We start from the raw sequence: 25934 nt of genomic DNA, 5'->3' as shown, positions 1-25934 counted from the left end.
TTAGAAATGACTGGAAATAGCCAAGCATGGTGACACACATCTGTAATCTCAGCATTTGGAGGCAGAGACAGATTGTGAGTTTGAGAGCACTCTGTGCCAAATAACATGTTCCAGGCTAGCCTAGGTTACAGAGTGACACCTCCCTGAACCAAAAATTTTTTTCTTAAAAAGCTTACATCTCGCTGGGCAGTGGTGGCGCATGCCTTTAATCCCAGTACTTGGGAGGTAGAGGCAGGTGGATTTCTGAGTTCGAGGCCAGCCTGGTCTACAGAGTGAGTTCCAGGACAGCCAGGGCTACACAGAGAAACCCTGTCTCCAAAAACCAAAAACCAAACCAAAACAAAAAGCTTACATCTCTGGACCTATCACTTGGGATACTGAGGTAGGAGAATTGTTATAACTTCCAGGCACCCTTGTAAAGCAATGGTGTAAGATCCTGTCTCAAAACAAACAAACAAACACCCCCCCCCAAAAAAAACAAAAAGCAAAAACAAAAAACAAAGATTAGGGGAAATCATATAATGAGAAAAGTTTGTGATGTGTATACTGTGGTGCGGTAGATGGTGGGGACAGTGATCACTAAGTGATGCTCCTAGCATGGCTGGGTGCTCTGTTTTAGGTTACATGTGCTTTACCACAATTGAAAAGGGAGAAAGTCTTCTTAAGTGTCAAAGAAAACATTTTGCCTACCAAACTTGAAGTTGCTACTCAGGTGGGCTCAAAGTCATGCAGAGGGGTAGGAGTGTGGGAACTGAGCACATGGCTGCCGTGCGGGCGCTGTGGGGTGCTGAGACCAGTAGTGTCTCTAAGAGATGCCAGGCTGATGTGAATGCGCCCCACGCCTGGTCTGACTAAGGCTTTACCCCTTGCCATGGTGACTTTACCAGGTTTGACTAGAGAGTGAAGCTAAACTCTTTTCCAGAACTTTGGTGTTTATTTTTCTGAACTCTTCAGGTGTAAGTGTTAATAGGATCTGGCCAGCTGATGCAGGGAGCGTGTTCTGGTTGGTCACTATAGGAGAATGGCGTGCTTGAAGGACAGTCCTAGCTGTTAGTATCAGCAAGTGGGCTGATAGACTCAGGCGGAAGATATGAGTGTGTCTAGGTGCCTTCAACCAAGGGCAGGCTGGTCCCCAGAAAGTCCCCCCCCCCCCCCCCAGTCCTGCTTGTGCCCCTGTGAACCTCCTGACCTACTGTCTGGTTCTGGTTCTAGTTTGCCGAAATGTAGCTCTCATCCTTGAGTAAATACAGAAGGAGGAGGCTCTAGGGCTGGTATGAGAGGCCAAAGAGAGCATAGCCCCACACGAGAGCATAGCCCCACACGAGAGCATAGCCCCACACCCCCATTTTAATCTTGCCATGCTCATTTTTGACTATTGACTTTAGTTTTATGTTTGAAATAGGTTCTTATGTAGCCCAGGCTGTCCTCAAATGTACTGTGTAACTGAGGCTGGCCTTGAACTCCTGATTTTCCTACTTCTACCTCTGAAGTGGTGGGATTACAGATGAATACTACTGTGCCCACCTGCTGTGCTACTCTAGAAACTTGGTGAGATGACTCATGTGAATTGTCCTAGCATTTGGATGGATGAGATAGGAGAACAGTCGTGAGTTCAGGGCTAGTCAGGAAGTTCTGGGCCAGAGTAAGGTATACGGCGAAACTATACAACTGTTTAAACAAACAAACAAACAAACAAACAAGCAAGTTAGAAAATGTTCTTTTCAACTTCAGCAATAGTCATAGCTCACAATAAGTACATTCAGCCGAGAAGTGTGGGATTGCTTTGACTGACTATTCTTGGTAAGTGTGACATAATGTATATAAACCACCTCTGTTTCCTCCTAGGCCGAATGTTCATATTTTATGGTAACAAGACCTCCACGCAGTTCCTAAACTTCACTCCAACACTAATCTGTGCTGACGACCTTCAAACTAATATCCTTGCTTATCTCTAGGTTCTCAGACTGACAGACAGACAGACAACAGTGAGATTAGGGAAATGATGAGGCTTAACGTTTGTTAACGGCTGTGTGTCCCAGTAGCTAGGTCAGAGCACGGTCTTCCCCTGGAGTTGACCCGATGGCGCATCAGACACCGCACACACATCTGTCACTCTTTGTTTGTTCTCCTGTGATATCAGTAAGTCCTTTGCCCTGTGAAATCCTCCAAAAGGAGCTGTGGCCAAGGCAGAGTGATCTTGTGGTAGCTAGCTGGGATGGAACATCTCAAGCCTACTGGTTATGTGTGCCTTGGCAGCCATGTGACCCATCAGGAATGGTCTGGAACGGTAGAGTCTTTCAGTTGAGGACTGTCAGAGAGGCCCAGCTGGCATCTGCTGCATCGTGCAGACAGTGATCGGGGATGTATGCCTTGGACCCAGCTCATAGTTTGTCATCTTTGTAGCAGATCTGTGTTCATTTGGAGATGATCTATTTGAACAGAACCATTTGGAAGCAAGTAGGAAACACTGATGTGGTGTTTAGGGATGTGTCTTGGTGGTAGAATGCACGCCTGTGCATCGTAAGCAAGAACCTGGTAACATCTCCAGCAACCCCTGCTGTACACACAAACTCCCTTTCTGTGTCTCCTTTCCCTGGCTCCATGGGGTCTTGAGCTGTGGGTACAGGGTGCCACACAGAATGCAGAGGGAAGCAGAGGCTGCCCATGACCTGACTTGGTTGCATGGATCCTGGATGCAAAGGTGTCATAGAGAGCCTAGGGTTCCTGTTGAAATGTTGCAGTCTCTGGCTTCCATAAGTTCAGAGCTGCACCGATCTGTAATGCTGTGCCTTTTAGTTAGCAGGCATAGCTTCTGCTGAGCACATGTAGTTTAGAGCTTGGTTCTGCGGTACTAAGTTTAATGTGCAGCTAGTGTACAAATTCTAAGGTCTTTTAGAGGAAGGGACAAGCCAGAACCTATGGACCTGTTGAATGATGGGAGGGCAAGCTCCAATAGCTTTGGGCCTTGATTTACTTTCGATGTTGACAAGTTCATGTGAAGGGGCCCTGCTGCTTCCTGTGGTGGGCTGGCTGGACTGGGCCCACTCTCCCTGTCTGCCTGGATTCCTTAACGCACTCACATCTGAACCTGCAGACTAAGCCCGTGGACCCAACTGTGGATGGGGGTGCACAGGTGCAGCAGGTGGTCAATATTGAGTGTATATCTGATTTCACAGAGGCACCTGTCCTCAACATCCAGTTCAGGTGAGTGGTGTGTGCCTCCTGTGTCCTTTCCCAACCAATGTGCTTCTCTTCGAAGTTAGTTAATACTATGTCACTCGTGTGTGCAGAGTAGTGCCAGACCTGCCATTCCAGACTGTAGGAGCAGGTGGAGAGGGGAGCTGGTTTCTCTGACCATGGCATGGTGTGCATGGGCTGTGAGTCTCCTGTGTGGTCTGTGGGGCTAGGCTGTTTCTGATCCAGATGATTTTGTGGTGAGAAATGGAAGGGCTTGCTCCCCTGGGAGTCTGAGAGGCAGGCTCTCCATGCAGCCTGTTGAGGCTGGCTTAAGAAGACAGCTTAAAGGGGAATGGTGGTAGCTGGTTTGGAGCCAGACTTCTAGGCCATGGTATGTAGCTGCCTTCCTTTTTTTAGTGACCACAGTAGAGTAGATGGATCATGCTTCCTTCTTGGGGCGCTATTAGGGTAATTGATTTACTTGGGCTTGTTCTGGGTGTTCATTTGCCAAAGGAACAGGACTAGAAGGAACTGGTCCACTGACACTTTACAAAGCAGTGATTTGGTCCCTTGATCTCCTGTGAATGGAGGGATAGATGGAGGATATAGCTTAGCCCCTCCAGGAATACTGCTGATATGCAGCCTTTGTGATTGTTATTGGGGTGGGTAGCCACGTGGCCCTTTTCTAAGCCTGGAAGACTCACCAACTGAAATATTCCGGCTCTGTGTTTGTTCTCCATAACATGACTCTGTTGTTATAGGTATGGTGGTACCTTCCAGAATGTGTCTGTTAAACTTCCCATCACTCTCAACAAATTTTTCCAGCCCACAGAAATGGCTTCTCAGGATTTCTTTCAGCGTTGGAAGCAGCTGAGCAAGTGAGAGAGAGGGGTGAACTGTGGGTGGAGAGGAGATGGGGGTGCTGTCTCTGGACGCTGATGGGGTTCAGCGTAGCCTTTAGTACTAACATGATGTTTTTGTAGTCCACAGCAAGAAGTGCAGAATATCTTCAAAGCAAAGCATCCGATGGACACAGAGATCACTAAAGCAAAGGTAAAGGGTTGTATGGCGATGTCCCCAAGGCCAGTGCTGTGATCAGTGAGTCCTGACCTGCCTGTTCATTCTGTGTAGATTATTGGATTTGGTTCTGCGCTCCTGGAGGAAGTTGATCCGAATCCTGCAAATTTCGTAGGTGCTGGCATAATCCACACCAAAACCACCCAGATCGGCTGCTTGTTGCGCCTGGAGCCAAACCTGCAAGCTCAGGTGAGGGCTCCACAGCAGGAGGATGCATGTGCTTGTGTTGTTGTTCATTTCAGTGCAGTTTGTTTATAGAGAGACTCAGATTCTAATTGTTGTTGGTCATGGTGACAGTGCAGACATCTAGACGTCTCCTGGTTAGGGAGCACATCTTGTTTCTATCTCCTCAGAGAAGGCCTGACGTGCTACCACCAGCGTTCTCTAGAGACCCCAGGCTGTGTATTCTGTTCTGAGTCTGGATACTTGTTCTCACAACCCTTGGGCGGCTTGCGGAGTATAGTGGTCAGCTCACAGGGAGGTACATAGTTAACTTAATGAGAAGCGGCTAAGCTGGTTGTGTGTGCCCGTAATCTCATTACTCAGGAAGAGAAGGTGGGAAGAAAACCAGTTCAAGGCCAGCCTGGGCTACACAGTTAGATGGTGTCTCAAAATACAAAAAAGAGCTTTCCAGAGCGGCTGACTCCTACCATTAATAGCCAGCGCACATGCTGCAAACACTAGCTTTTATTAGACTTTTCTATTTTTACTGGTCAAACAGTGGTGCTTGGGAGGGACTGCTGTGAGCAGTGAGGCCTGGGCCACAAAAGTACTGCTAAGATTAGCCTGGGGTTCAGTGCCACTCACCCTGCTTCTCGCTCTCTCTCTGTCTTTCAGATGTATAGACTCACCTTGCGTACCAGCAAAGACACCGTCTCTCAGAGACTATGTGAATTGCTGTCGGAACAGTTCTGATCCACAGAGCACGTCAGGCTCTTTGTTTGTGCGTCTCGCTTGTCTCCCGTTTGTCTTTGTACCACACTGCAGATAAACACCCCTTGTCTGAAAACTGCCATTCATGGCACCTCCAGACCCACACCCACAGCCAGCCCCTGGGTGTGGAGGGAATGCAGGACAGTTTGAGAAGGGCTGCAGCAGGCCTGCCCCGTCAGAGAAGGGGGCCTGGGCCTGGGAATTCAAGGCAGGCCTGCCATTCAACCTGCAAATTAAAGGGAAATTAGAAGTTTGAACGAAAGTGGAAATTTTGTTCAAATTTTATTAAAATGCCACTGGCTCAGTCTCAGAATCCAGAAACAGCGCCATGTGCTTCTAGGGTTGACACAGCGCGGTGTGGCCATGCTGGATGGTGACAACAGTGGCTTAGAGGGATGTGACCTCATGGGCTGGGCACTGTCCATGGAGTTTGCTGTAGCACCGCCTGATGGTGCTGAAGTGCTTGTGCTTATAACTGGTGGCAAACTCCACTCCTGACCTGGTCCTGTGCCTAACAAGCCAGTGTTCTTGAAGGGACAGTCGAACATTTTACCACTTTTTTGAGACCTTAGGTTTACAGCATGGTGGGCAGCAAGCTTCCTCTTGACTTTGGAAGACATGGATATCACCTGTCTTGTGTTTTGAATGAATGTACTGTCTTTATGGTACATGCTGGGAACCTGAAGGATGAGTGGGTGGGGGGTGAGTTGTGACCACGAGACATGCAGACTCCAGAGGTCTTGTTGGTGCCCAGTGTTCCATCCTCACTTCTGTGAAGCCCTTGTGGTTGGGTGGCAGTGGAGTGACAGGCTGGGGCGAGAATGGCTACCCAGGCAGGTGCTGCGCTAAGGATGCACTGGACTTCCTAGCTCATGGGTCAGTTAACCCTTGGTGGGCATTGGACTGTGTGTAGTACGGCCCATCAGGGGAAGAGCAGAGGCCACATTAGAAGCTCAGGCGTGGGACCTTGCACTCTGTCTTGAGGTGATGCCGGGATGGCTATAGACTCCGCTGTACAGGGCTACCTGTACTTACGCAGCAGTGTTGATGTCCCTTGCCCACTAGAGCACGAGGTGTGGTCACTTATGCACGGGGCTTTTTTTTTATTTTTTATTTTTTATTTTTTTTGCCTCAGCCTGCCATGGTGGGTTTGAGGACTGCAGCAGGTTTCCAACCTACTCAAGCTCCACAGCCCCACTCTGTACAGCCCAGGCAGGTAGTTTCAGAACAACCAACACCTGTGTGCTGGTCCTTGTGTTCCATGAAGCCTTTGGTCTGCCTGTCGTGTTGTGATCCACACCTGCCATGGCACAGGCTATGTTCCAGATACTGGGTGATTGAGCCTCTGAAGTTCCCTTGCTTTATAGCTGTCCAGTATGTGCAGTCCACGCACTATTGCACGGACCATGTGGATAGCTCAACCTGTGTGGCTGTGGCTTATGTACCATGTGCTGCCCAGTGATGGTGTCTGTATCAGTGACGTCCCAGCACACAGAAGCTGCTGGGTCACAGGCCTGCCCTCCGTGACTACCGGGCATCCATTAGTCCAGTGTGCTTGTTCTCAGAGGAAAAAAAATAAATGCTAGGACAGGAAACTGGAGCATGTGTGTGGTTTTTGTGGGGCATGTGCTGTATAGCCCTGAGTCCATTCCTTCAGGAATTGAGTACAGCTTAGCGCCAAGGACACTGGCGTGCTGCCTGTCTCTCAACTGAGGGATACCTCGGGAAGTGATTTTCCTGACTCTGTGTGATACTGGCTTTACCCTAGCCTGGGTCCACACACTGCCCTAAGTGTGTGGCTGCAGTTCCACTGAAATCCTGTACCTGGAGCTTTGGTCTAAGCACACAGGGCCTATGGGCTCAGGACTTCTCTGCCCCAGGCTGGGACTGACTGCACATGAGACATGGTTCTTGCCTGGAGAACCCAGAAGATGATGAGTTTCACCACAGACTTGGCAAAATCCTGGGTGGGAGCAGCTCATAGGGCTGATGGTTTTTCTGTCCTAGCCCCACCCAGGACATGAGCCTCTACAGTTTCAGGTCCTGATGGCCTAGCCTGTGTAAGTGTTTATGATATCATGCTCAGGATTCTGGAAGGACTAGAGCAATATATACACACCAGGTTTTGCCTTAGAAAGAACTAGTTTATTAGAATCTGCTCATTGTTGGAATCTGTCCCGCAAGTACTAATGCCAATGCCTTTTTTTTTTTCCTCCTCTGTCTGGGGAGACCTTTCTATCTGTCTCTCTGGTGTTTACCTTACTGCTTACCCCCCCCCCCCCCTGCCTCCCAGGGCTCATGCCCCTGCATCTTCCTCCTGCTATTCTCCACATCTCCCTAGGTGCCCTGCCCAGTCTTAGCACCCGCTTCTGTGCTCTGATCTCTGGGCAGGGGCTGGGAGGTGCTAGCAGGTAGGCAGGAAATTCCCAGTACATCAAGACTGAAGGGATGTCAGTTTATTTCCACCGAAGGCCTGTTTTGCTTTGTCAGGTTGTGCAGGAGATGGTGGTTAGAATGCTTTCCATTGCAGCTGTTTCTCTGCAGCTGCCTCAGGATGAAACATGGTCAACGTGTCTTCGAGGTCATGCCCATGACCATTAAAGGGATTACATGTTACAGGTGTTGGGGAGATACTGTGAATGGCATTTTTTTGTACCTAGAAACCAGTTGCTGTTGTTTAGTTCTTGCATTGCAGGGAGCTGCATACACAGTTGCTGAACACCTGGAGGGTGAGTGTGAGCTGCTGCCCTGGCGCGTCAGGATCTGGACAGGGCAGTGAGACTTGCTTCTTGTAGGTACCAAGGGGCTGACAGCAGCCACAGTGGGTCTCCAACTGCAGGGTGTCCGTATTGAAACTGCCAAGATGCAGAGACCGGCAAGGTCAGGATTACACCCCGTCCCACAAGGCCAGGCCCTCTGAAGCCGGCACCTGCTCATGGATAAGGCAAGTGTGGCCAGAGTGGCCTGCCTAGACCTCTGTCAGTCAGCGCAGGCGTGGAAAACATTGAGAGCCCAGCTCCTGTGAGGCTTCTGGCCCCAGCAGAAAGGAGGATGTTTGCCAGCAACTCACCTGACAGAGGAGGCGCAGAAACCCTGGCAACGAGTTAGAGTCACATTTGCCACACAGCCTTGGTAGGTAATCTGGTGCTCTTCTTCCTGCAAGCTGCAGGCCCCTGAGAATGGAGGCCCAAGAGCAGGTCTCAGTCACTTCCTAGTCGCCATCTGACTTGCCCTATGTAGCTCCTTATCTGGTGCTGCGCCAGGTTCAGGTGGATGGGAACCAGCCCCCCACCTAAGTAAAGGTGTCTTAGGCCTTGGATGGAGGACGAACTAAGGGCCAAGGAGAGTGTCGGGTGAATGCCCACACCCCTCACAAGAGAATGTACAGCATCTGAGCAGAAGCATTGCGCCACCTGGGTTAAGGGGCACAGCAGTGAAGCCTCTTCCTCAGAGCCTCTGGAAAGGTTTCAGAGGCCACGAGACTGGACAACAAATGGTAGTGACACTTCAGCAGGCAGATTATACTGTTGACCTTAGATCTGCCAGTGTGGTCAGGGTGAGATAGTACACACGTCTGATCAGCCCGGCCCAGGAGTCATATGCAGGAAGACCATGAGTCAGGAGGAGCCTGGCTTCAATACTGCCCATGTGGAACTGGGGTTAAGTAAGATGACTCAACAGGTAAAGGGGTTTGCCAGCAAACCAAATGACCCTCTCATTTCTAGAACCCACGTGATAGAACTGGCTCCTGCAAGTTGTACACACAATACATACATAAAGTTAAAAATGATTTGTGAGCCTTATTCCCCTGGGAGGCAGAGGCAGGTGGATTGCTTGTGAGTTCAAGGGTAGCCTAGTATACAAAGTGAGTTCTAGGACAGAAACCCTTGTCTTGAAAAAAGAAATTACAAAACCAAAATAAAAAAAGGATTTGTGGATGACAGATAGACCCCATGTATTTTCTCTCCTGTGTCTAAGTTTATTCCTAGCCTGCTTCTCCAAGGTGTTTTGGAGGAGGGTTTGGTGATCTCTTCCTATCCTGTAACACTACTTTCTCTCCTTGAGACTATTTTCTCTGGAAGCAGACTGAACTTAAAGTGACAAGCTGTAACCACAAACAGGAACTGATTGCTGGCTCTGTAAGATTTCCCGCATGAGGGAGGCCTAGAGCTTGTGAGGGGAGCCTGGCCCCAGGTTGTGTGCTTTGAGTGGAACCCTCAAAGGCCTCAGAGTACATGTTGAATTCATGTTGCTGTGCGGGATGGCTTCCCTGTAGGGAGCCCTGGTCAGAGTTGGGTAGGAGAGCTTATGGAACCCGTGGACAGCAACAAGTGTACATAATTTCCAGGTCTTGCCTGGCCCCCATCGCACCCTCCCCACTCATCCCCCACCCCTACCTCTTACATGTCACCTGAGATGAGCTGTATGCCTGGACTAGGCAATCATTTTCTTTAGCTCTGAGGTAGTTTGAGTGCCTAAACTCAAGGGTCCAGCCCAACCTCACATGGCTAGCTTTCCAAGGGGCAGGCATGGAGGGCTCCATAGAGATGTTAGGACCAAGGTAGGTCAAGACTACAGCAGGCATGTGGGGCACAAGTGAAGCCCTTACAGGAAGCAGTTGAGGGCCAGAGAAGTCAAATGGGCATAAAGCGTATGGGGATTTAAGTCTCTAATTCAGTCAGACTGGGATAGCATAGTCGTTAATTCCTGAGAAGTGAAAGAAAGAAGCTTGCACGTAGGCCCAGAAACACCTAAAAGAAGCTCCAGGACCTGCACACAGGCATTGTGGGACCATGGGAGGAAAGTACTGCCCAGCAGTATTTTATACCGCTGTATAAAATGCTGTGGAGTAAACAAATGGAACATAAGGCTAGGGACCAAGGACCCAGCCAGTGACACTACTTACCAGGATGTGTGGTTGGCGAGACCGAGGCGTCCGGATTGGAGGGTGAGACTGGGGTAGAATGTGAGGCGCTTCCAGTGGGGAAAGTGCTGCTGCTCAAAGACACAGACGTGGGGCGTGGGCTGCTACCAGGAGGCCCCATGGTGTGGTTGGTGTCTGGGGAACTTGGCAAGTTTGTCATGCCCATGGTTGAAGACAGTAGCGCTGATGTAGCGGCTTGGGTAGTAAGGGAGGTAAGACGGGAGGTGGTGGACTTCGAGGAGAACGAAGAAAATGTGGGCACGTGAGATGTAGTCTTGGAAGTGGAGAGAGGACCAATGCTGGAGACTGGCCTACTCGATAGGATGGGCGTCATGTGGATGGTGGGGAGGGCAGAGGAAGAAAAGGAAGAGGTGGCAAGAGGGGAGGTGGAGGAAATAACAGAGGCAGATGAAGGAGGTGATACTGTGGGTTTAGTAAACAGTGGGGAATGGGACACTGAGCTGGGAGCGGGTGTGTACTGCAGAGTAGACGCTACAGATCTTGAAGCAGGTGTGAGAGTGGATGTCATAGAGGAAGATGGAAAAGATGCTGAAGAAGGAAAAGATGTAGTGAGACGGGTGTTAGGTGGAAAGGGGGTGGATGATGTTGTGGATGGAGAATGGGGGGCGTTAGTGAGAGAAACCAAAGTGGGTAGAAAGCTTGTGTGGACAGCAGGTGTAGGAGATGCAGAGGGAGGGGCAGTGGTGGACCTGTGGGGAACTGAGGAGGGACTCCACCCTGACTGAGAAGTTTGTGCCGTTGTGAATGAAGAATGAGCTTGGGTAGTAGCAGTGGTAGTAGAAGGCATGACTGGTACTGTTTGGGGGGAACTTGCACCCTTCTCTGTGGTACTTGGAGGAATAGTGCTCAATGACATGGATGAGGAAGGAGACGATGCTGTGTGCTCACTGGTGGCAGAGCTAAGTATCTCAGGAGATGGTGTCACAGAGGAGGTTGAAAACACTGGCAGTGGTGTAACGAACGAAGTCTGAGGAACTGATGGCATTGGGGAGGTGGTGGTCTGCACAGATGCTTCAAAGGGAGTACCTGTGGTACCTGTTGTACTGGAGACAGCAATAGTGAGTGAAGGGTGTGTGATGTGTGGAGTCTGAGGACTGCTAGTTGTGCCCAAAGAAGGAAACACCACTGGAGTACCAGTTTCACCAATGGTGGACTTGGTTGTGATGGTTGTAGGTCCTGCTGTGGATTGATGGGCAGTCATGGAGGAAGGCTGTGAAAGGTGAGAAGTAGAGGTTCTCTCTGTGGAGAAAGAGCTTTGAGCTTGAGTTGTGGCAGTGGTTGAGTAAGAGACAGGTGTGGATGTATTTGGAGGCCTTGTTTCTTCTATTGTGGTTTGTAGAATGGTGCTCACCGGCCTAGACATGGAAACTGAGGAGACTGTGTGTGGGCTAGGTGAGGTGATGTGTGTCTCAGCAGTTGGTGACACAGAGGAAGTTGAAAATGATGTCAGTGATGTGACTAAAGAGGTCTGAGGAGCTGATGGTGTTGAGAAGGTGGTGGTGGACTGCTCAGATGTTCTGAAGTGGGGAGCAGTGCTGTGTGTGGTGCTGGAGAAAGCCACTGTGGGTACAGAGTGTGTGGTGTGTGGAGTTTGGGCACTGCTGGGTGTGTTTGAGGTGGTGTGGACCACTGAGGTACCAGTTACACCCATGGTGGGCATAAGTGAGGTGGTAGTAGCTAGAATTGATGTTGATTGAGTGGGTGTCAAGGAGGAAGATTCTGAGAGATGTGGCATAGAGGTGCTGCCTGTGGAGAATGAGGTTTTGGGTTGTGTGGTAGCACTGGTTGTATAAATGACAGGTATTGATGTGTGAGGTGGCTTTGTGGCTTCCAGGGTGGTTGGAAGGACAGTCCTCAATGGCATGGAGGTAGAGGCCATTGATACTGAGTGTGGACTGGTTGGGGTGTTAGGTGTCTCAGTGGTTGGTGTCACAGATGAAGTTGAAAATAGTGGGAGATGTGTGGACAGTGAGGTTTGAGGACCTGAATGGGTTGGGAAGTTGGTGGTGGTCTGCGTGGATGTTCCTGATGGGAGACCTGTGGTGTGTATTGTATCAGAGACAGCAATAGTGGGTGAAGGGTGAGTGGTGTATGGAGTCTGAGGACTACTATGTTTTCCTGAGGTGATGTGGACCACAGGTGTGCCAGTTGAACTCATGGTTGGCTTAACTGAGTTGGCAGTAACTGGAATTGATGTGGATTGATGGGTGGTCACAGAGGATGTTTCTGAGAGGTGGGAGGTAGAAGTGGATGTCCTGTCTGTGGAGAATGAGCTTTTGGTTTGGGTGATGGCACTGGTTGTGTGAATGGCAGGTATTGATGTATGAGGAGGCCTAGTTTGCTCTAGGGTGTTTGGCAGAATGGTTCCTCTTGTGGATGCCGTGTATAATGAAACTGTTTGTTGGGGTGTTGGGGTGATAATTACCTCAGAAGCTGGTATCACAGTGGAAGTTGAAAAATTGGGCAGCTGTGTGGCCAATGATGTCTGAGGAGCTGTTGGTGTATGGGAAGTAATGGTGGTCTGCACAGATGTTTCCAAAGAAATACCAGTGGTGTGTGGTGTGTTGGAGACAGTGATACTACTTGGAAGATGTGTGGAACTCCCAGCCTGGGTACTGGTAGTGCTGCTAGAGGTGGTGTGGATCACTGGAGTACCAGTTACAACCATGGTGGACTTGGTTGCAATAGTTGTAGGCCCTGCTGTGGATTGATGGGCAGTCATGGAAGACGGCTGTGAAAGGTAAGAAGTAGAGGTTCTGTCTGTGGAGAAAGAGCTTTGAGCTTGAGTTGTGGCAGTGGTTGAGTAAGAGACAGGTGTGGATGTATTTGGAGGCCTTGTTTCTTCTATTGTGGTTTGTAGAATGGTGCTCACTGGCCTAGACATGGAAACTGAGGAGACTGTGTGTGGGCTAGGTGAGGTGATGTGTGTCTCAGCAGTTGGTGACACAGAGGAAGTTGAAAATGATGTCAGAGATGTGACTAAAGAGGTCTGAGGAGCTGATGGTGTTGGGAAGGTGGTGGTGGACTGCTCAGATGTTCTGAAGTGGGGAACAGTGCTGTGTGTGGTGCTGGAGAAAGCTGCTGTGGGTACAGAGTGTGTGGTGTGTGGAGTTTGGGCACTGCTGGGTGTGTTTGAGGTGGTGTGGACCACTGAGGTACCAGTTACACCCATGGTGGGCATAAGTGAGGTGGTAGTAGCTAGAATTGATGTTGATTGAGTGGGTGTCAGGGAGGAAGATTCTGAGAGATGTGGCATAGAGGTCCTGCCTGTGGAGAATGAGGTTTTGGGTTGTGTGGTAGCACTGGTTGTATAAATGACAGGTATTGATGTGTGAGGTGGCTTTGTGGCTTCCAGGGTGGTTGGAAGGACAGTCCTCAATGGCATGGAGGTAGAGGCCATTGATACTGAGTGTGGACTGGTTAAGGTGTTAAGTATCTTAGTGGTTGGTGTCATAGATAAGGTTGAAAATAATGGGCGATGTGTGGACAGTGAGGTCTGAGGACCTGAATGGGTTGGGAAGTTGGTTGTGGTCTGCGTAGATGTTTCTGAGGGGAGACCTGTGGTGTGTATTGTCCCAGAGATAGCAACAGTGGGTGAAGGGTGAGTGGTGTGTGGATTCTGAGGACTGCTAGGTGTTCCTGAGGTAGTGTGGACCTCAGGTGTGCCAGTTGAATTCATGGTTGGCTTAGCTGAGTTGGCAGTAACTGGAATTGATGTGGATTGATGGGTGGTCACAGAGGATGTTTCTGAGAGGTGGATGGTAGAGGTGGATGTCCTGTCTGTGGAGAATGAGCTTTTGGTTTGGGTGATGGCACTGGTTGTGTCAGTGGCAGGTATTGATGTATGAAGAGGCCTAGTTTGTTCCAGGGTGGTTGGAAGATTGGTTACCCTTGTGGATGCAGTGGATAATGAAGCTGTGTGTTGGGGTGTTGGGGTGCTAATTACCTCAGAAATTGGTGTCACGGAGGAAGTTGACAAAAAGGGCAGGTGTGTGGCTAATGAAGTCTGAGGAGCTGCTGGTGTATGGGAGGTAATGGTGGTTTGCTGAGAAGTTTCCAAGGAGACTGCTGTGGAATGTTTTGTGTTGGAGATAGCAACAGTAGTTGGAAGATTTGTGGAACTCACAGTCTGCGGACTGCTAGGTGTTCCTAAGGTGGTGTGGATCACTGGAGTTCCAGTTACAAACATGGTGGACTTTGGTGCGATGGTTGTAGGCCCTGCTGTGGATTGATGGGCAGTCATGGAGGAAGGCTGTGAAAGGTGAGAAGTAGAGGTTCTCTCTGTGGAGAAAGAGCTTTGAGCTTGAGTTGTGGCAGTGGTTGAGTGAGAAACAGGTGTGGATGTATTTGGAGGCCTTGTTTCTTCTATTGTGGTTTGTAGAATGGTGCTCACTGGCCTAGACATGGAAATTGAGGAGACTGTATGTGGGCTAGTTGAGGTGATGTGTGTCTCAGTAGTTGGTGACACAGAGGAAGTTGAAAATGATGTCAGTGATGTGACTAAAGAGGGTTGAGGAGCTGATGGTGTTGGGAAGGTGGTGGTGGACTGCTCAGATGTTCTGAAGTGGGGAACAGTGCTGTGTGTGGTGCTGGAGAAAGCCACTGTGGGTGGAGAGTGTGTGGTGTGTGGAGTTTGGGCACTGCTGGGTGTGTTTGAGGTGGTGTGGACCACTGAGGTACCAGTTACACCCATGGTGGGCATAAGTGAGGTGGTAGTAGCTAGAATTGATGTTGATTGAGTGGGTGTCAGGGAGGAAGATTCTGAGAGATGTGGCGTAGAGGTCCTGCCTGTGGAGAATGAGATTTTGGGATGTGTGGTAGCACTGGTCGTATAAATGACAGGTATTGATGTGTGAGGTGGCTTTGTGGCTTCCAGGGTGGTTGGAAGGACAGTCCTCAATGGTATGGAGATAGAGGCCATTGATACTGTGTGTGGACTGGTTGGTGTCACAGATGAGGTTGAAAATAGTGGGAGATGTGTGGACAGTGAGGTCTGAGGACCTGAATGGGTTGGGAAGATGGTGGTGGTCTGCATGGATGTTCCTAAGGGGAGACTTGTGGTGTGTATTGTGCCAGAGATGGTAAGGGTGGATGAAGGGTGTGTGGTGTGCGGAGTCTGAGGACTGCTAGGTGTTCCTGATGTAGTCTGTACCTCAGGAGTGCCAGTTACACCCAAGGTGGACTTAGTTGAGATGGTTGTAGGAACTTCTGTGGATTGATGGGAAGTCATGGAGGAAGGGTAAGAAAGGTGGGAAGCAGAGGTTCTCTCTGTGGAGAAAGAACTTTGAGCTTGAGTGGTGGCACTGGTTGAATAAGGGACAGATTTTGTTGTATGTGGAGTCCCTGTGTCCTCTATTGTGCTTTGTAGGGTGGTGCTCAGTGGCCTTGATGTGGAGGCTGATGGTGTTGTGTGTTGGCTGGAAAGGGTCCTAAGTGTCTCAGAAGTTGATGTCACTGACACAGTTGATAATGATGACAGTGTTGTTTCCAAAGAGGTCTGAGGAACTGATGCACTTGGTAAGATGGTGGTGGTCTGTTTGGAAGTTCTCAAAGGTGGACTTGTGGTGTGTATCGCATTGGAGACAGCAGCTGTGGGTTGAGTGTGTGTGGTGTGTGTAGTATGGAGACTGCTAGGTGTTCCTGAGGAGGTATAGAGTGGCACAGTACCAGTCATACCCGTGGTGGGCTTAGTTAACTTGGTAGTAGCTGGAACTGATGTTGATTGATGGAGGGGCACCGAGGAAGTTTGTGAAGTGCTAGGGGTAGAAGGATTGTTGCTTGAAAATGAGCTTTCAGATTGGGTGGTAGCACTGGTTGTATGAATGACAGGTATTGATGCATGAAGCAGTGTTGTACTTTTCAGGGTGGTTGGAAGGACAGTCCTCAATGGTATGGAGGTAGAGGCCAGTGGACTGGTTGGTATCTCAGTGGTTGGTGTCACAGATGAGGTTGAAAGTAATGGGTGATGTGTGGACAGTGAGGTCTGAGGACCTGAATGGGTTGGGAAGTTGGTAGTGGTCTGCGTGGATGTTTCTGAGGGGAGACCTGTGGTGTGCATTGTCCCAGAGACAGCAACAGTGGGTGAAAGGTGAGTGGTGTGTGGAGTCTGAGGACTGCTTTGTGTTCCTGAGGTTGTATGGACCACAGGTGTGCCTGTTGGATGCCTGCTTGGCTTAACTGAGTTGCTAGTAAGTGGAATTGATGTGGATTGATGGGTGGTCACAGAGGATGTTTCTGAGAAGTGGGAGGTAGAGGTGGATGTCCTGTCTGTGGGGAATGAGCTTTTGGTTTGGGTGATGGTACTGGTTGTGTAAATGGCAGGTATAGATGTATGATTAGGCTTAGTTTGTTCCAGGGTGGTTGGAAGAATGGTTCCTCTTGTGAATGCAGTGGATAATGAAGCTGTGTGTTGGGGTGTTGGGGTGATAATTACTTTAGAAGTTGGTGTCACCAAGGAAGTTGAAAACAAAGGCAGTTGTGTGGCCAATGAAGTCTGAGGAGCAGATGATATAGGGGAGGCAATGGTGGTCTGCACAGACGTTTCCAAGGAGACACCTGCGGTGTGTTTTGTGTTAGAGACAGCAACAGTGGTTGGAAGACTTGTGGAACTCACAGTATGGGGACTGCTAGTTGCACCTGAGGTGGTGTGAACCACTGAGGTACCAGTTACACCTATGGTAGGCATAAGTGAGGTGGTAGTAGCTAGAATTGATGTTGATTGAGTGGGTGTCATGGAGGAAGATTCTGAGAGATGTGGCGTAGAGCTTCTGCCTGTGAAGGGTAAGGTTTTGGGTTGTGTGGTAGCACTGGTTGTATAAATGACAGGTATTGATGTGTGAGGTGGCCTTGTGGCTTCCAGGGTGGTTGGAAGGACAGTCCTCAATGGCATGGAGGTAGAGGCCATTGATACTGAGTGTGGATTGGTTGGCGTGTTAAGTATCTCAGTTGTTGGTATCATAGATGATGTTGAAGATAATGGGAGATGTGTGGACAGTGAGGTTTGAGGACCTGAATGGGTTGGGAAGTTGGTGGTGGTCTCTATGGATGTTCTTAAGTGGAGAGCTGTGGTGTGTATTGTGCCAGAGACAGCAACAGTGGGTGAAGGGTGTGTGGTGTGTGTGGTCTGAGGACTGCTTTGTGTTCCTGAGGTGGTGTGGACCACAGGTGTGCCTGTTGGATGCATGCTTGGCTTAACTGAGTTGGGAGTAACTGGAATTGATGTGGATTGATGGGTGGTCACAGAGGATGTTTCTGAGATGTGGGAGGTAGAGGTGGATGTTCTGTCTGTGGAGAATGAGGAGAATGTGGATGTTTGAGTGATTGCACTGGTTGTGTTAAGAACAGGCATTGATGTATGAGGAGGCCTAGTTGGTTCCAGGGTGGTTGAAAGACTTGTTCCTCTTGTGGAGGTATAAGCTGATGAAACTGTGTGTTGGGGTGTTGGGGTGATAATTTTTTCAGAAGTTGGTGTCACAAAGGGAGTTGAAAAGAAAGGCAGGTGTGTAGCCAATGAGGTCTGAGGAACGGAAGATGTGGGGGACGCAATGGTGGATTGCCCAGATGTTTTCAAGGAGATACCTGTGGTGTGTTTTGTGTTAGAGATAGCAACAGTGGTAGGAAGATGTGTGGAACTCATGGCATGGGGACTGCTAGTTGTGCCTGAGGTGGTGTGGACCACTGGAGTACCAGTTTCACCCATAGTTGACTTGGTTGTAGTAGTTGTACTACCTGCTGTGGATTGATGGGCTGTCATGGAGGAAGGCTGTGAAAAGTAAGAAGTAGAGGTTCTCTCTGTGGAGAAAGAGCTTTGAGCTTGAGTTGTGGCAGTGGTTGAGTGAGAGACAGGTGTGGATGTATTTGGAGGCCTTGTTTCTTCTATTGTGGTTTGTAGAATGGTGCTCACTGGCCTAGACATGGAAACTGAGGAGACTGTGTGTGGGCTAGGTGAGGTGATGTGTGTCTCAGCAGTTGGTGACACAGAGGAAGTTGAAAATGATGTCAGTGATGTGACTAAAGAGGTCTGAGGAGCTGATGGTGTTGGGAAGGTGGTGGTGGTCTGCTCAGATGTTCTGAAGTAGGGAGCAGTGCTGTGTGTGGTGCTGGAGAAAGCCACTGTGGGTGGAGAGTGTGTGGTGTGTGGAGTTTGGGCACTGCTGGGTGTGTTTGAGGTGGTGTGGACCACTGAGGTACCAGTTACACCCATGGTGGGCATAAGTGAGGTGGTAGTAGCTAGAATTGATGTTGATTGAGTGGGTGTCAGGGAGGAAGATTCTGAGAGATGTGGCATAGAGGTCCTGCCTGTGGAGAATGAGGTTTTGGGTTGTGTGGTAGCACTGGTTATATAAATGACAGGTATTGATGTGTGAGGTGGCTTTGTGGCTTCCAGGGTGGTTGGAAGGACAGTCCTCAATGGCATGGAGGTAGAGGCCATTGATACTGAGTGTGGACTGCTTGGGGTGTTAGGTGTCTCAGTGGTTGGTGTCACAGATGATGTTGAATACGGTGGCAGATGTGTGGACAGTGAGGTCTGAGAACCAGAATGGATTGGGAAGTTGGTCGTGGTCTGCATGGATGTTCCTGAGGAGAGACTTGTGGTGTGTATTGTTCCAGAGACAGCAAGGGTGGATGAAGGGTGTGTGGTGTGCAGAGTCTGAGGACTGCTAGGTGTTCCTGATGTAGTCTGTACCTCAGGTGTGCCAGTTATACCCAAGGTGGACTTAGTTGAGATGGTTGTAGGAACTTCTGTGGATTGATGGGCAGTCAAGGAGGAAGGGTGAGAAAGGTGGGAAGCAGAGGTGCTCTCTGTGGAGAAAGAACTTTGAGCTTGAGTGGTGGCACTGGTTGAATAAGTGACAGATTTTGTTGTATGTGGAGTCCCTGTGTCCTCTATTGTGCTTTGTAGGGTGGTGCTCAGTGGCCTTAATGTGGAGGCTGATGGCGTTGTGTGTTGGCTGGAAAGGGTCCTAAGTGTCTCAGAGGTTGATGTCACTGACACAGTTGATAATGATGACAGTGTTGTTTCCAAAGAGGTCTGAGGAACTGATGCACTTGGTAAGATGGTGGTGGTCTGTTTGGAAGTTCTCAAAGGTGGACTTGTGGTGTGTATCGCATTGGAGACAGCAGCTGTGGGTTGAGTGTGTGTGGTGTGTGTAGTATGGAGACTGCTAGGTGTTCCTGAGGAGGTATAGAGTGGCACAGTACCAGTCATACCCATGGTGGGCTTAGTAGATTTGGTAGTAGCTGGAACTGATGTTGATTGATGGAGGGGCACCGAGGAAGTTTGTGAAGTGCTGGGGGTAGAAGGATTGTTGCTTGAAAATGAGCTTTCAGATTGGGTGGTAGCACTGGTTGTATGAATGACAGGTATTGATGCATGAAGCAGTGTTGTACTTTCCAGGGTGGTTGGAAGGACAGTCCTCAATGGCATGGAGGTAGAGGCCAGTGATATTGAGTGTGGACTGGTTGGGGTGTTAGGTATCTCAGTGGTTGGTGTCACAGATGAGGTTGAAAATAATGGGAGATGTGTGGACAGTGAGGTCTGAGGACCTGAATGAGTTGGGAAGTTGGTAGTGGTCTGAGTGGATGGTCCTGATGGGAGACCTGTGGTATTTATTGTTCCAGAGACAGCAACAGTGGTGTGGACTACAGGTGGGCCTGTTGGATGCATGCTTGGATTAACTGAGTTGCTAGTAACTGGAATTGATGTGGATTGATGGGTGCTCACAGAGGATGTTTCTGAGAGGTGGGAGGTAGAGGTGGATGTTCTGTCTGTGGGGAATGAGCTTTTGGTTTGGGTGATGGCACTGGTTGTGTGAATGGCAGGTATTGATGTATGTTTAGGCCTAGTTTCTTCTAGGGTGCTTGGAAGAATGGTTCCTCTTGTGGAGGTATAAGCTGATGAAACTGTGTGTTGGGGTGTTTGGGTGATAATTATGTCAGAAGTTGGTGTCACTGCGGACGTTGAAAACAAAGGCAGGTGTGTGGCCAATGAAATCTGAGGAGCAGATGATATAGGGGAGGCAATGGTGGTCTGCACAGATGTTTCCAAGGAGACACCTGTAGTGTGTTTTGTGTTAGAGACAGTAACAGTGGTTGGAAGACTTGTGGAACTCACAGTATGGGGACTGCTAGTTGTTCCTGAGGTTGTGTGGACCACTGAACTACCAGTTACACCCGTGGTGGGCATAAGTGAGGTGGTAGTAGCTAGAATTGATGTTGATTGAGTGGGTGTCATGGAGGAAGATTCTGAAAGATGTGGCATAGAGGTCCTACCTGTGGAGAATGAGGTTTTGGGTTGTGTGGTAGCACTGGTTGTATAAATGACAGGTATTGATGTGTGAGGTGGCCTTGTGGCTTCCAGGGTGGTTGGAAGGACAGTCCTCAATGTTATGGAGGTAGAGGCCAGTGATACTGAGTGTGGACTGGTTGGGGTCTTAGGTATCTCAGTTGTTGGTGTCACAGATGAGGTTGAAAATTCTGGGAGATGTGTGGACAGTGAGGTCTGAGATCCAGAATGGATTGGGAAGTTGGTCATGGTCTGCATGGATGTTCCTGAGGAGAGACTTGTGGTGTGTATTGTTCCAGAGACAGCAAGGGTGGATGAAGGGTGTGTGGTGTGCAGAGTCTGAGGACTGCTAGGTGTTCCTGATATAGTCTGTACCTCAGGAGTACCAGTTACAACCAAGGTGGACTTAGTTGAGATGGTTGTAGGAACTTCTGTGGACTGAAGTGAGGTTAAGGAGGAAGGGTGAGAAAAGTGGGAAGCAGAGGTTCTCTCTGTGGAGAAAGAACTTTGAGCTTGAGTGGTGGCACTGGTTGAATAAGTGACAGTTTTTGTTGTATGTGGAGTCCCTGTGTCTTCTATTGTGCTTTGTAGGGTGGTGCTCAGTGGCCTTGATGTGGAGACTGATGGTGTTGTGTGTTGGCTGGAAAGGGTCCTAAGTGTCTCAGAGGTTGATGTCACTGACACAGTTGATAATGATGACAGTGTTGTTTCCAAAGAGGTCTGAGGAACTGATGCACTTGGTAAGATGGTGGTGGTCTGTTTGGAAGTTCTCAAAGGTGGACTTGTGGTGTGTATCGCATTGGAGACAGCAGCTGTAGGTTGAGTGTGTGTGGTGTGTGTAGTATGGAGACTGCTAGGTGTTCCTGAGGAGGTATAGAGTGGCACAGTACCAGTCATACCCGTGGTGGGCTTAGTTGACTTGGTAGTAGCTGGAACTGATGTTGATTGATGGAGGGGCACCGAGGAAGTTTGTGAAGTGCTGGGGGTAGAAGGATTGTTGCTTGAAAATGAGCTTTCAGATTGGGTGGTAGCACTGGTTGTATGAATGACAGGTATTGATGCATGAAGCAGTGTTGTACTTTCCAGGGTAGTTGGAAGGACAGTCCTTAATGGCATGGAGGTAGAAGCCAGTGATATTGAGTGTGGACTGGTTGGGGTGTTAGGTATCTCAGTGGTTGGTGTCACATATGAGGTTGAAAATAATGGGAAATGAGTGGACTTTGAGGTCTGAGGACCTGAATGGGTTGGGAAGTTGGTGGTGATCTGAATGGACGGTCCTGATGGGAGACCTGTGGTATGTATTGTTCCAGAGACGGCAACAGTGGGTGAAGGGTGTGTGGTGTGTGAAGTCTGAGGACTGCTTTGTGTTCCTGAGGTTGTATGGACCACAGGTGTGCCTGTTGGATGCCTGCTTGGCTTAACTGAGTTGCTAGTAACTGGAATTGATGTGGATTGATGGGTGGTCACAGAGGATATTTCTGAGAGGTGGGAAGTAAAGGTGGATGTCCTGTCTGTGGGGAATGAGCTTTTGGTTTGGGTGATGGCACTGGATGTGTGAATGGCAGGTATAGATGTATGATTAGGCCTAGTTTGTTCTAGGGTGCTTGGAAGAATGGTTCCTCTTGTGGAGGTATAAGCTGATGAAACTGTGTGTTGGGGTGTTTGGGTGATAATTATGTCAGAAGTTGGTGTCACAGAGGAAGTTGAAAAGAAAGGCAGGTGTGTGGCCAATGAAGTCTGAGGAGCAGATGATATAGGGGAGGCAATGGTGGTCTGCACAGATGTTTCCAAGGAGACACCTGTGGTGTGTTTTGTGTTGGAGACAGCAACAGTGGTTGGAAGACTTGTGGTACTCACAGTATGGGGACTGCTAGTTGCTCCTGAGGTGGTGTGGACCACTGAGGTACCAGTTACACCCGTGGTGGGCATAAGTGAGGTGGTAGTAGCTAGAATTGATGTTGATTGAGTGGGTGTCATGGAGGAAGATTCTGATAGATGTGGCATAGAGGTCCTGCCTGTGGAGAATGAGGTTTTGGGTTGTGTGGTAGCACTGGTTGTATAAATGACAGGTATTGATGTGTGAGGTGGCCTTGTGGCTTCTAGAGTGGTTGGAAGGACAGTCCTCAATGGCATGGAGGTAGAGGCCAGTGATACTGAGTGTGGACTGGTTGGGGTGTTAGGTATCTCAGTGGTTGGTGTCATAGATGATGTTGAAATTGGTGGGAGATGTGTGGACAGTGAAGTTTGTAGACCTGAATGGACTGGAAAGTTGGTTATGGTCTGCATGGATGTTCCTGATGAGAGACCTGTGGTGTGTATTGTGCCAGAGACAGCAAGGGTGGATGAAGGGTGTGTGGTGTGCAGAGTCTGAGGACTGCTAGGTGTTCCTGATGTAGTCTGTACCTCAGGTGTGCCAGTTACACCCAAGGTGGACTTAGTTGAGATGGTTGTAGGAACTTCTGTGGATTGATGTGCAGTCATGGAGGAAGGGTAAGAAAGGTGGGAAGCAGAGGTTCTCTCTGTGGAGAAAGAACTTTGAGCTTGAGTGGTGGCACTGGTTGAGTAAGTAACAGATTTTGTTGTATGTGGAGTCCCTGTGTTCTCTATTGTGCTTTGTAGGGTGGTGCTCAGTGGCCTTGATGTAGAGGCTGATGGTGTTGTGTGTTGGCTGGAAAGGGTCCTAAGTGTCTCAGAGGTTGATGTCACTGACACTGTTGATAATGATGACAGTGTTGTTTCCAAAGAGGTCTGAGGAACTGATGGACTTGGTAAGATGGTGGTGGTCTGTTTAGAAGTTCTCAAAGGTGGACTTGTGGTGTGTATTGCATTGGAGACAGCAGCTGTGGGTTGAGTGTGTGTGGTGTGTGGAGTATGGAGACTGCTAGGTGTTCCTGAGGAGGTATAGAGTGGCACAGTACCAGTCATACCCGTGGTGGGCTTAGTAGACTTGGTAGTAGCTGGAACTGATGTTGATTGATGGAGGGGCACCAAGGAAGTTTGTGAAGTGCTGGGGGTAGAAGGATTGTTGCTTGAAAATGAGCTTTCAGATTGGGTGGTAGCACTGGTTGTATGAGTGGCAGATATTGATGCATGAAGCAGTGTTGTACTTTCCAGTGTGGTTGGAAGGACAGTCCTCAATGGTATGGAGGTAGAGGCCAGTGGACTGGTTGGTATCTCAGTGGTTGGTGTCACAGATGAGGTTGAAAGTAATGGGTGATGTGTGGACAGTGAGGTCTGAGGACCTGAATGGGTTGGGAAGTTGGTTGTGGTCTGCGTGGATGTTTCTGAGGGGAGACCTGTGGTGTGTATTGTCCCAGAGACAGCAACAGTGGGTGAAAGGTGAGTGGTGTGTGGAGTCTGAGGACTGCTTTGTGTTCCTGAGGTTGTATGGACCACAGGTGTGCCTGTTGGATGCCTGCTTGGCTTAACTGAGTTGCTAGTAAGTGGAATTGATGTGGATTGATGGGTGGTCACAGAGGATGTTTCTGAGAAGTGGGAGGTAGAGGTGGATGTCCTGTCTGTGGATGAGCTGCTGGTTTGGGTGATGGCGCTGGTCGTGTAAATGGCAGGTATTGATGTATGTTTAGGCCTAGTTTGCTCCAGGGTGGTTGGAAGAATGGTTCCTCTTGTGGAGGTAGAGGCTGATGAAAGTGTGTATTTGAGTATTGGGGTGATAATTTCTTTAGAAGTTGGTGTCACTGAGGAAGTTGAAAAGAAAGGCAGGTGTGTGGCCAATGAAATCTGAGGAGCAGATGATATAGGGGAGGCAATGGTGGTCTGCACAGATGTTTCCAAGGAGACACCTGTGGTGTGTTTTGTGTTGGAGACAGCAACAGTGGTAGGAAGACTTGTGGAACTCACAGTATGGGGACTACTAGTTGTTCCTGAGGTGGTATGGACCACTGAGGTACCAGTTACACCCGTGGTGGGCATAAGTGAGGTGGTAGTAGCTAGAATTGATGTTGATTGAGTGGGTGTCATGGAGGAAGATTCTGAGAGATGTGGAATAGAGGTCCTGCCTGTAGAGAATGAGGTTTTGGGTTGTGTGGTAGCACTGGTTGTATAAATGACAGGTATTGATGTGTGAGGTGGCCTTGTGGCTTCCAGGGTGGTTGGAAGGACAGTCCTCAATGGTATGGAGGTAGAGGCCAGTGATACTGAGTGTGGACTGGTTGGCGTGTTAAGTATCTCAGTTGTTGGTATTATAGATGAGGTTGAAAATAGTGGGAGATATGTGGACAGTGAGGTCTGGGGACCTGAATGGGTTGGGAAGTTGGTGGTGGTCTTCATGGATGTTTTTGAGTGGAGAGCTGTGGTGTGTATTGTGCCAGAGACAGCAGCAGTGGGTGAAAGGTATGTGGTATGTGGGGTCTGAGGACTCCTACTTGTTCTTGAGGTGGTGTGGACCACAGTTGTGCCTGTTACAGTCATGGTAGACTTGGTTAAAGTGGATGTCATTGGAACTGATGTAGACTGGTTGGCAGTCATGGAGGAAGGGTGAGAAAGGTTCGACGTGGAAGTTCTGACTGTGAAGAAAGTGCTGTGATCTTGAGTGGGTGCACTGGTTATTGATGTGAGAGGAGATGCTGTATGTTGTGGTATTGTGCCCTCCATTGTGGTTTTAGGAAGAATGGTACTAAATATCTTGTGGGTAGAAGCTGATGAGACCATTTCTGGGCCTGTTGGTGTCCTAAGTATCTCTGAAGTTAGTGTCATGGTGGTGGGTGATAGCCCTGGCAGTGGGGTGGCCAAAGAGGTCTGAGGAGATGATGGTGTAGGGAAGGTGATAGTAGTCTGCACAGATGTTCCCAAAGGGGGACCTGTGGTTTTTGCCGTGCTGGAGACAGCAAATGTGGGTGGAGAGTATGTGATGTTTGGAGTATGGGAACTGCTAGGTGTGCCCGGTGTTGTGTGGACCCCAGGGGTACCACTCACTCCACTGGTGGGCCTATTGGATATCGTAGTGTGGTGGAGTGATGTGGACTGATGCTGTGTTGTGTTGGAAGCTGAGGTTGTATCTGTGGAGAACAAATTTTGGGATTGGGTTGTGTAGTTGGTTGTATAAGTACCCGGTGCTACTGTGTGTGTTATTTCTGTTTCCTGGACTGTAGTGGTTTGAAACATGGTGGTAGATTGGTTTGTTACAGAAGGTGATGGGACCCTGTGTGCAGTAGTCTGGGTCATGAGAGCCGGAGCTGTTGGTGTCCCTTCTGATGTTGAAGATGTTGGATTTACAGAAGCTAGTGAGTTGGGAGTGCTTGGAAAAGTGGTTGTTGTCTGGGTAGATGTTTCTGAAGGAACATTTGTGGAGTGTTTTGTATTGTGGAAAGAAATGGTGGGTAGAGAGTGGGTAGTCCACGTCCCGAGTAGGGGGTTGGTTTGAGATACTATGTTTTGGGTCCAAGTACTTGTATTAGGTGGTGGTAAGCTACTGCTTGGCCCTGAGTGATGCGTGGTCAGGGTGGTCTTTCCTGAGAGAGGTAGCTCTGTGGTCTCAGTTGCATGGCTTGTGGCTGG

General features: G+C 49.2%; 2 protein-coding genes and 1 long non-coding RNA gene across 4 annotated transcripts in view; 2 read left to right on the top strand and 1 right to left on the bottom strand.

The window, feature by feature from the left end:
* Positions 1-6782, top strand: part of Ap2a2 (adaptor related protein complex 2 subunit alpha 2) — a 73215-nt gene extending 66433 nt beyond the window's left edge. For both annotated transcript variants that reach the window (XM_052195215.1, XM_052195205.1), the window contains exons 17-22: positions 1846-1937; positions 3083-3204; positions 3939-4055; positions 4161-4230; positions 4309-4443; positions 5092-6782. In XM_052195215.1, coding sequence (XP_052051175.1) covers positions 1846-1937; positions 3083-3204; positions 3939-4055; positions 4161-4230; positions 4309-4443; positions 5092-5169 — 614 coding nt within the window. In that variant the 3' untranslated portion in view covers positions 5170-6782. The remainder of the gene's footprint in view (positions 1-1845; positions 1938-3082; positions 3205-3938; positions 4056-4160; positions 4231-4308; positions 4444-5091) is intronic.
* Positions 6783-7864: 1082 nt separating this feature from the next.
* Muc6 (mucin 6, oligomeric mucus/gel-forming) overlaps positions 7865-25934 on the bottom strand; it is a 31577-nt gene continuing 13507 nt past the window's right edge. The window contains exons 31-34 of the mRNA XM_052172865.1: positions 25353-25435; positions 10094-10185; positions 8258-8360; positions 7865-8020 (exon numbers count right to left, since the gene is read on the bottom strand). Of these exons, the coding sequence (XP_052028825.1) occupies positions 7865-8020; positions 8258-8360; positions 10094-10185; positions 25353-25435 (434 nt within the window). The remainder of the gene's footprint in view (positions 8021-8257; positions 8361-10093; positions 10186-25352; positions 25436-25934) is intronic.
* On the top strand, positions 10709-18576 carry LOC127693919 (uncharacterized). The gene is made up of 3 exons (XR_007979764.1): positions 10709-11305; positions 14348-14406; positions 17917-18576. It is a non-coding gene; the product is annotated as an uncharacterized LOC127693919 (long non-coding RNA).

Source organism: Apodemus sylvaticus, chromosome 1 (genome assembly GCF_947179515.1).
Source record: "Apodemus sylvaticus chromosome 1, mApoSyl1.1, whole genome shotgun sequence".
In the NCBI taxonomy this organism is placed as follows: domain Eukaryota; kingdom Metazoa; phylum Chordata; class Mammalia; order Rodentia; family Muridae; genus Apodemus; species Apodemus sylvaticus.
Note: the sequence above shows the minus strand (reverse complement) of the source record. Positions and strands in the feature narration are given on the sequence as shown.